The sequence below is a fragment of the Pelodiscus sinensis genome, chromosome 1 (genome assembly GCF_052426305.1).
Source record: "Pelodiscus sinensis isolate ZL-2025 chromosome 1, ASM5242630v1, whole genome shotgun sequence".
NCBI lineage: Eukaryota > Metazoa > Chordata > Testudines > Trionychidae > Pelodiscus > Pelodiscus sinensis.
Window position 1 is genome coordinate 112,785,348 of NC_143052.1, and position 9,759 is coordinate 112,795,106.

The window sequence follows — 9,759 nt, forward strand, 5'->3', positions numbered from 1 at the left end:
TTGGTTGAATGCAATATTGTTTATTTCACAAGAGACAAAATGTCTCTATTACAGCATATTGAGGAGAAGTGACAAGGGAATACAGACTTACTAAAACAACATTCAGCCGACTACATTTACATTAGACTTTGTGGCATGACAGTCATCTGATTAATAGTATTGTATACCTCCATGCATTGAAATCATCATGGTTGATGGCAATGCATGGTTCAGGAATCCAGAGCTGTGGCTGTGTTTAAAGCAGTGAGATCCTACTAAGGAGAAAAGTCTCATAGAAAGTTCTAGCAAGAGCTTCTTAGTGGTGGAGAGGACTACATGACTGTGGCAAGAGCACTTTATCAGAAGTAACTTAGTCCTTAACCATTATTTTAATGTTTAGGGAAAACTGCAGACAGAGGTTGAGTTCCTGGGGTATATTCATGCAGTTTGAAGGACTTTACATTCATATTTTAAAGAGATACTTCTGGAGACAGCATTGCTATTTAGAAAGCTATTAATCATTGTGTTAACATCTTAGCTCAGCCACAGGAAGCATGCAGCCTATGCAAGGTGAGATGAGTTATACTTCATGCTATCCAGGGGAGGAAATGCCTCTCCAGGATGATAGTGAAGCACGTTTGAGCCAGAAGGTGCAAGTAACTTCATTTCCTACAATGAAAGCAATTCAATCTAGTGTCGGGAGATGGATGTACAGAAAGGTATAGGATCTGGAAGCTTATGTGTTACTCACTATAAATGTCAAGGAAAAAGGTCTTTGACTAGTGAGCTGCAATAAGTATCAGAGCTGATTACAGAAGCTATTTATTTTCCCCAACCTCATTCTGTGGTTCCCTGGCTTCTTCTGGTATTGTGCCAGACAGCAGGAAGGGTCCCACAAGCCAGGACAGAGGAGTATTGTGCACAATGTACTCTAGTAGTTCATCCATGTACTCCTGGGCTTTGGTCACCTTTTTGCGGCTCTGGGTCAGGATACTGCTGGAGAGATCTTGGAAGGAGTGGACAGTGGAGAAGGAAGCCTGGAGCTCTTTTGTGCTGCAACGAACCTCCTGCACCTTATCCTGGATACTGGACGGGAAGCCTTGGATGCTGGACAGTAGGGTCAAGCAGGTTGCCTGGAGCTGCTGGACAATGCTCTGAAACATTGTCAGAGCACGAGACTCCAGTTGCTGAAAAGAAACAAGTTAGTGAGGTAGCGTAACAGGTAGAAATGCCACAACCCAAAGCTGGATCCTGGCTAAGTAGATACCTCAGATTGTACCAAGTCTTTATCCTCATTCCCTCCTGTCTGCCTCTTGCTCCAGTCCAGCCACATCTGGAGGAGTTTCTCTTGGCCATCTTGAAGTGTCTGATCCATGCCTTGCTTCACATATTCAATCTGAAAGGACACATTAGTCTGACCACAAGTGTTTGAGCATTTAAAAGATCCTGAGGCCTCCTCTGGGGAGAAGAGGGCTGGGCTATATTTCAGTATGTTTGGCATATGCCAGATAGTATTGATAGCAAAGATGCCCATAACACCCTCATCCACCCCACTGAGTGACTCCTTTGCAACACCTGCTTTCTTAGAGATCTTCTTGGGAGACTGAGTTAGCCAGGTGCTGCTTTGCTTGTGAAGTTTGATGGAACCACAGCATTATGACAGGGGTTTGCTGCTTGCCTAGACTCAAGTAAGATTCTTAGGAAGCAGCCAGGTCGTGTGAAACATGGGTACTTGAGGAGAACAGGAGAGCCTAGACACCTTGCAGAGAAGACACTTTGGTCTCACTCTGTTCAGCTCGAAGTCAGCTTCAGAATAAAATGCTGCAGAGAGAGTGCCTACCAGATCAATGGTATGATGAAGCTGGGAGAGCCCTTCTTGGATGCTCTGCCTGGTATTTTTTATCTTGGTTAGAGAATGCTGGTAGGTACGGTGACGGAGTTTGCTTGACAGGGAGCCCAAGCGCACAAAGTAACTTGGATGCTGGAGAGGAGCCTCTTGTTCTGCTTTTATAGATGTTGCAAGTTCAGCTGAAGGAAATAAGTGGGTTTGACCAAAAGCACCCCAATCTAAGGCTGTCTACACACTGGCGTGATCTTGCGCCAAAAGCAGCTGCTCTTGTGCAAAAGCTTGCTGCCTGTCTACACTGGCCATGTGTTCTTGCGCAAGTAAACCGATGTTCTAATGTACAAAATCAGGGCTTCTTGCGCCAGAACTCTAATGCTCTCGCTCAGGAAGAAGCCCTTTTGCGCAACAGGCCAGTGTAGACAGGCAACATGAATTTCTTGCACAAGGAAGCCCTATGGTTAAAATGGCCATCAGAGCTTTCTTGTGCAAGAAAGCGTCTACACTAGCATGGATGCTCTTGGGCTAAAGTGCATGCCACTGTAGACGCTCTTGTCTGGAAGAGTTCTTGTGCCAGAAGCTGCCAGTGTAGACATAGCCTCACAGTGTAGCAAAAGGAGGTAGGTATAGTTTGTGCCTGCCTCCCAATATCTTGTGGATTCATAATAACCAGTAAGCTGCCAGAGGTGTTGCAGTAGCAACCATGGCTACACCTATTTGAAAGCTGCACTAGGCAGAGACAGAAGTATCCAGATCCCTTCATCACCTCCCACCCCCCCAGGAGCCCAATACAATCTTATTGTCTGGATAGCTAAGCCTCAGGCTACAAGTGACATTCTAACTATTTCCACCTAGACCAGCAGCTTCCAAAGAGTGCTGCATAGTTCAACTAACTTCTCTTTCTGTGCCATCAAAGTTACCTATATGAAAGGCCAGGTGTGTGAAACCGAGACAGGCTAAGCATAACATTTGGCTCCAGCTTTGTATGCCATAAGGTGAAGAGGGCCTTCTTGAAAATAAAAGAAGCAGGACATCTAATAAAAGGAGGCATCTCATGCTTCAGACCTTGTTCCTCATCCGTTATGGGGAGATATTGATCTAACAGCTCTTCTGATTTCTCCAGCACTGCTTCCATCCCACTCATTGCCATCTGGCCCATTCTTGAGCCCATGGCTGTGCTCACGCTGTAGGTCATGACTGACTTGGTGGAATCCACACTCCCCTGCACAGCTTCTCTGGTCAGGTCTACTAAGCTGGAAAGTTTGCTGGCAGCTTCCACTTTAGAGGACGCCAGTTCCTTGGTGTTGGAAGCAACCTACAGAAATGACAATAGAAGACATTTGGAGATTGTTCTTCACACTGTTTCTACATGAAATCTTTAGGTCTGTCCTTTCCTCAAATGCTGCATAGCCTTTCCCAGTGAAGAACCATTATACCACAATCTAATTGATCACGAGTTACTGGGCTTTAGTTGCCCTCCTATTTTTGCCTCTTTAGCAGGTAGGTAACAGATCTGTGCTCCTAGGCAGCCACTTCCCTGGACTAATCTGTTCATGAGGCTGCCTGCAAGGCTCTGACTAGTCCAGCTTAAGCCATGCAGAATCTGAATACAACCTTCTCCAGAGAAGAGAATAAGTTTACCTTGTCTGCTGTAATTTGAAGGGTTGGCAGCGTCTCTTCCAGTGTTTCCAGTCTCTTACTAGCATATTCATTTGCTGTTGCAAGTATATAAAATGCAGTTTAGTACCTTACAAGTCAAACTAAAAGCAAGGTTACTGCTATAGGACAAATGCAGTCAGAAGCGAGTCTAGCCATACTGGATGGAGAACATTAGTTTAGCATTTCCCCTTTTCTTTTCTGTGGTAATGTGCTTACCCCATGGCCTGCACTTTTGACATATGGTATATCCATCCAGCAGTTAAAGTTTCAGGCCTCCATTTTTAAAAATGGAGAACAATTTTGAGCATCTCAGATTGTGTCCAGATTTTTAAATTAAGAGTGGAAGAAAGTTATGGCACTAAAATTTAAGTTAATTATAGACTTAGTGGCATATTGACTAGGTCAACTCTGGACAAAATTAGACCCCAGGTACATTCCCCTTTCATTCATTCTTAGAGTCCCATATCTAGTGTTAAGTTGACTTGGCTTTGTTGAAGCTAGATCTTTAAGAAGTTAGGCAATAGAGAGTACTAGGCTGGTGGATTTAAGGCTATCACATCAACTGCAGGATTTGGCTTCTGTAAGGCATTTGATTTGGTACCAACATGACGTATCAGGTTGACTTTGAATTCTTCCCTAACTGGATTAAAAGGTTGCTAGCTGATAGGTCTCAAAATGTGGTAGTGAGCAGGGAAGGATCTTTTAGAGGCGTTTCATAGTACCTGCATCACCTTATAAGCTAGGATGAGTAAAACCTCAGCATGAAAGTTAGATATTTAATAGCAGAATCTACTGAAGAACCTCTTTCTGCCATATCAGACAAGGATTTTATGTAGGAGTGGCTCTTGTTGGTGGAGTTGTAGGCAGAGTCTTGGTGGGTCAGAACAGTCATTTGACTTGGAGTTCACTGTGCAGTGCTAGGATAGAGCTAGTATCATCCTCAGATGCATTAGCAAAGATAGAGAGTAGGAAGGTTATTTCCTCTGTATTTAGCTCTCATGCTAGTATGACTGGTCTGGTGTCCACACTTCAGGAAAGATGTGAAAAATCAGGGAGGGTTCTGGAGCCTAGTTTAGCTGATGAAGATTAAGGCGTTAGTTACAAATTGTAACTACCTACATGGAGACTAGAAGTGTAAAGAACTCTTCATCTGCTAGATTGATCTCACCAGCTGCAGGAACCTGAAGCTGAAGATAGGCAACTTCAGATTAGAAGTAAAGGTTAATATTTGCTTAGGGTCTAAGCCTCTGGAGCAGTCTACCTAGGATAATGGAGACTATCCTTGGAAACTTAAGTTAAGGATAGATTTTTCTTCTCTTGAGACGCTTTAATGCAGCCTTAATGCAGGACTTCCCAGAAACAGTTAGTGGCCTGTGTGTCATGTAGGTGGTCAGACTAGATGATCATAGCACTCTTTCTAGCAACTCTCCCCCTTTTAATGTCAATATTTAGAGTGTTCTGACTTTCAGCTGTTCAAAACATCTGAAGTGAGCTCCCTGTTTCTCCCCTCCCCCCAAAGTGCTGGAATCATTTCTAAGTCCTTATTTCTAAAGAGGCTATTCAAATTTAAGGTTGGCACTCAGAGGACTCATATCAAATAGTGTTAGTCAAGTTATGCTGATGAAGGGTGTCACAAGGAGGAAGGAGAAAATTTGTTCCTCTTGGTTTCTGAGGACAGGACAAGGAGTAATGGGCTTAAAGTGCAGCAAGGGAGGTTTAGATTGGACATTAGGAAAAAAATTCCTAACTGTCAGGGTGGTCAAATATTGGAATAAATTGCCAAGGGAGGTGGTGGAGTCTCCCTCTCTGGAGATATTTAAGAACAGGTTAGATAGACATCTGTCAGGGATGGTGTAGGTGGAGCTTGGTCCTGCCTTGAGGGCGGGGGGCTGGACTCGATGACCTCTCGAGGTCCCTTCCAGTCCTATGATTCTATGATTCTAAGTTATGCACCAGACACTGAAAACTCTTGCAACCATGGAAGTTATCTGGGAATGAATTCTCAGTGGATGGGAAACTGATCAAGTGTCACAATACTTCCCCCCCCCATTTAAGGCAACCATGTAGGTGGTCAGCAAGGCAGGTGGTCTGGACTATCTCAGTACATGGTTATATAAAAGAGTAAGGACATTGAGTGTAAGTACAAGATACAAGCCTTCAAGAAGCAGGAGACAGGACTGAGCCATTGCGCTCCATGCCTGCACATGGGATGGAGACAGTTATGGCATGTTCATTCATGAAAGAAGCCTACAAACCCCATTTACTTACTCTGTGGTTCAAATGAAGTCAGAATTGGCTGTGCTCCACTGGTTGCAGCCTCGCTAATGGTCTTCACGCCTCTCTCCGCTGCATCACACAAGGATTTTATGTAGGGGTGGCTCTCTTTAGTGGAGGCATAGGCAGCAGCAGCCATTTCATAGGCAGAGCTGACCAAGGGCAGACTGGCCACCTTCCTCAAGAGATTCTGTGGGCAAGAAAGGGAGAGATTTGTGAAGAGTCACAGAAGAGTGGATTGGTCAGAGGTGTACTGGCAAGTCTACAGTGGTAGGAGAGTCATTTAGCAGCAGATCTCAGCACAGTGTTGTCTATATACTGAGCTCTTGGGTGGCCACCCAGAACAGATTCAGATGCTGCCCAGCTGATTAGTAGAGGGCTCACAGCACCCAGCAAGCAGAATGTGCTTCTATTAGAGGTACACATCTGAATAAAAAAAAATGTATTCTGTACATTGATGGGGAAAGTTAGAGGGAACATTGAATTATGGGAGGAAAGTATTGTTACTCTGAAACTAAGGCTCTCATTCTCAGCAGTCTGAAGGGTTAGAGTCAAATGATCTTCTAATTACGGTGGGATGGGTTCCTCCTCCTACCTCCCCTGCAGGAGGAGTGTCTCTTGGACCCAGTCTTTGAGAGGAGACCCAATATGACCATTCTAGTCCCATGTATTGTTTCCTGCCATAGTCCATGCTAGGTGCTTCGCAAAGGAATCAGGTGATCCATCCCTTGTTGTTCAGTCTCAGTTTCCAAGGAGAGGAGGTCAGGCTCGAGATGGCCAGAACATGAGGTTACATCTCTGGCCATGTTGGCCAATAACGGGCCATGAACTATTAGCTTTTTAAGAAATCCTAGTTATACTTACGGCCTTCACAACATCCCATGACAATGAGTTCCATGGGTTTACTATGGAAATGATCCCTGTGTGAAGTATTCCCTTTTATTTTAAGCTGCTACTTAGTTTCATGGGTGACCCCTAGTTTGTGCCATGTTTACTCCTTCACAAGACTTCCCTATTCACTTTCTCCACAACATTCATGGTTTTAGAGATTGGTCCTTAGGCACCTCTCTTCTAAAGTTAACACCCCAGTCACTTTAAATCTCTCACTTGGAAGCTGTTCTATAGCCCTAGTCATTTGATACCTTTGGTGTACGATACCTTTGGTGTACCTTTTCCAGTGCCGATCTCTCTTTTGAGATGGGGCACTCAGAAAAATATCATAATGCCACTGCATAAATCCATGGCATACCCACACTTTGTCTCATCTAATCATACATTTCTAACAATTTCTGGAATAGTTAGCTTAAAAAAACCCCAAAACCATGGCACTACTTCTCTGAAAACATCTGCTCAATGACTTCAAGATGTTTCTTTAGTAAAGACCAGTTTAAAAGTTTAAACCTTATCATCAGAGCTCTTCTAGCACCTCAGCCATTTAATAGCCCTGCTGATAGGGAGCCTGCTTAACAATTTCTGGTGTCCAGATTTTTATTTTTAATGTTACTTTTAATCTTTAGCTAATTTTTTATTGGCATGCCTAATTACACTTTTCTGCTTGACTTTCCAGAGTTTGTTCTTTTATTTTCCTCTCACTAAGATTTAAACTTCCAATTTTTGAAACATGCTTTGCTAACTAACCACTTTTTACTTTAGCTCTTCCCCCCCCCCCCCCCCCATGGCACTTTTTGGTCCCCTTATGAGTTACAATTGGTGTATACATTTAGTTTTAGCCTCATTTTTTAAGTTTCCCTATAGCTGACATATACACTGCTTGTGATTAGTTGAATGAAAAAGTTTAACAATTTCCTCATTTTTGTGTAGTTCCCCTTTAAGTGTCCCTCTTCCCCCCCCCCCCAATCACCTGGTATGATATAAAGTTTATTATGGTTACTATTGTTAATGGCTCATCTATAGTCACCTCTTAATATTATGATCAAGGATTGCCTCTCCCTTTGTGGGTTCCAGACCTGCTTCATGGAGCAGCTGTCCTTTATGGCATCTAGAAATGCTCTCTCAGCATCCCATCCTGAGGTGGCATATACCCAATCAATATGGAGATAGAAAAATCAAAAAATAATGGGGAACTTCAGCTATTTTTGTAGCCTTTCTAGTCTCCCTGAGCATTTCACAATCACCAGCTTGGTGAGGAGTATGTTCCTACTGCTGCATTCATATTATTCAAAGAATAGACTCTTTAGGGATAAAAATTCCAGGGTATCGTTTGAGTCATTTAAGATTTTTACTGTAATTTGATTGTGCCATTCACATAGAATGCCAACCCCTACCCCCAGCTTAGTCTGTCATTCCTATATATTTCCCACCACAGTATTATCATGCCCCACTGATGACCATCATTTTACTAAGTCTCCGTGATTCAAGCTATATATGATTACCGGATATTAAAAAAAATTGATATAAATACTAATGCTGTTTAGCATTTGTATACAAGCACCTATAACACTTCTATCACAATGGATGATAGCTTAGAGGAGTGACTGAATGGGACTCTTTCACTTCAGAGTTTTTCTTCAGTTCCTGCCTGTACTTTATCCACTTTCTGCCTCATCCCCTTGCTACCATAGAGAATCCTAATTCATTAATAGAGCCTTTGTCTGCCCCAGCCATGTATTCCTCTGCCCTGTTGGGTTTGCCCCACCATTTAAAACACCTCCACAGTGTTTTTTATTTTGGGAGAGGGAGAATCAGTATTATCACTCTCTTAAGTCAGATCGCTACCTGTTGCTCCTGTTCCTGGGTCCCTAGGGAAGAGTCATTTCTTCGGGTCTCAGAAGCCATAGCTGAGTCAGATGCACCTGAAAGGCAAGAGAGGGGGAACAGTTTATAGATCAAGAGTACAAGCTGAAGCATTTGACTAATGTTAAACAGCATGCCTATCAATCATAGCTCAAGAACTACAAATAACCAATGCTACTCATTTTTACCTCTTAATTATAATGTACAGGCCATTTCTCCCATATTATGCAGGATTAAGACTGACAGGGTTCAAGAGTGCTAAATGAATTCATAGAGAATAGATCCAGCTATTAGTCAAGATAGGCAGGATTGATGTCCATTCCCAGGTTCTGGAAAATAGAGGCTAAGGACAACAGGGAAAGCAGTCACTTGATTACCTGTGCTGTTTATTGCACCAGGTACAGGCCACTGTCAGAAGGCAAAATAATAGACTAGATGGACTTTTGGTCTGACCCAGTATGGTCATCCTTAAGTCACATAGTGCAGAGTGCACACCTGTAAGTTAGACTTGTCCAGATCTCAGTTAGGAAAGGGGGGGGGGGGAGCCAAAGTTGCCAATTGCTGATCACAGTAAAGAAGCCCCAACTTGATGCCATTCTCTCTTCTACCAAGAAGGAAGGGCAAACCCTCCCAAACATCATACATAAATTTAAAAAAGTAGAATTTTACACAAATTGCCACCTGCTTGAAACTAACAAATACATGAAGAAAACAAAGTGTTTTATTTATCACAGTTTTATCTACAACAGTTACTTACCTGCCATTATTTGCTGTAGTTGATAGTCTACTAAGTGCTTAGGCACCCTTCCCCCCCTCACCTTTTATGTACCGGGGTGAGGTGAATACAGCTGTGGTCAGGAGCTGAAGACTGACAGTTCAGCAAACCTATGAAAACTAAATACTCTCTCCTGTGACCAATGATAGAATCTATGTGGGACTACAAGCAGGGGGCTCTTGAGGAAGTAATTGTATACATATGATTGCAATTGATGCCATGGTTAATTTCTTAGTAGAACTTTCCCATGAAGATGAGTTCTCCTGTGAGCAGCTTGCTACAGAGATACTTATGTACTTACTGTTCATTGCTTTCAGTCAAAGTTAGGTGTCTGAATAACTTTGAGGAGTTGGGTCTTATTGCTCTGTGCAAGTGTTTTTTATTAATGTAGAGCAGGCAGTGAGATGGCAAATCTGCATGGACTTGATTTGAGTAGTTTAAAGAAGGTACTGGCTTTTGCACAGTTCAGATATCA

General features: G+C 43.0%; 1 protein-coding gene across 2 annotated transcripts; it reads right to left on the reverse strand.

Annotated features, from left to right (window-relative positions):
- LOC102446964 (perilipin-3-like) lies at window positions 1–9,382 on the reverse strand. 2 transcript variants are annotated; one of them, XM_075897253.2, is made up of 8 exons: window positions 9,267–9,382; window positions 8,492–8,568; window positions 5,750–5,945; window positions 3,464–3,537; window positions 2,888–3,137; window positions 1,820–1,980; window positions 1,247–1,375; window positions 1–1,166 (listed from the first exon to the last, which is right to left on the reverse strand). In XM_075897253.2, exons 1-8 carry the CDS (start codon window positions 9,271–9,273, stop codon window positions 798–800), a joined length of 1,263 nt encoding a protein of 420 aa, XP_075753368.2. In that variant the 5' UTR covers window positions 9,274–9,382; the 3' UTR covers window positions 1–797. The 2 variants fall into 2 exon arrangements, with proteins under 2 accessions (XP_075753368.2, XP_075753363.2); XM_075897248.2 differs by having other exon boundaries at window positions 1,820–2,007; window positions 9,267–9,342.
- Window positions 9,383–9,759: the final 377 nt, after the last annotated feature.

Excerpts from the sequence above, each read along its gene's own strand:
- LOC102446964 (XM_075897248.2), bottom strand. Across the intron at positions 3,538-5,749 it reads GACTTCATTTGAACCACAGA|CAAATGAATATGCTAGTAAG; the intron begins GTAAGTAAATGG and ends TACTTGCAACAG. Across the intron at positions 2,008-2,887 it reads CATAACGGATGAGGAACAAG|CTGAACTTGCAACATCTATA; the intron begins GTCTGAAGCATG and ends TATTTCCTTCAG.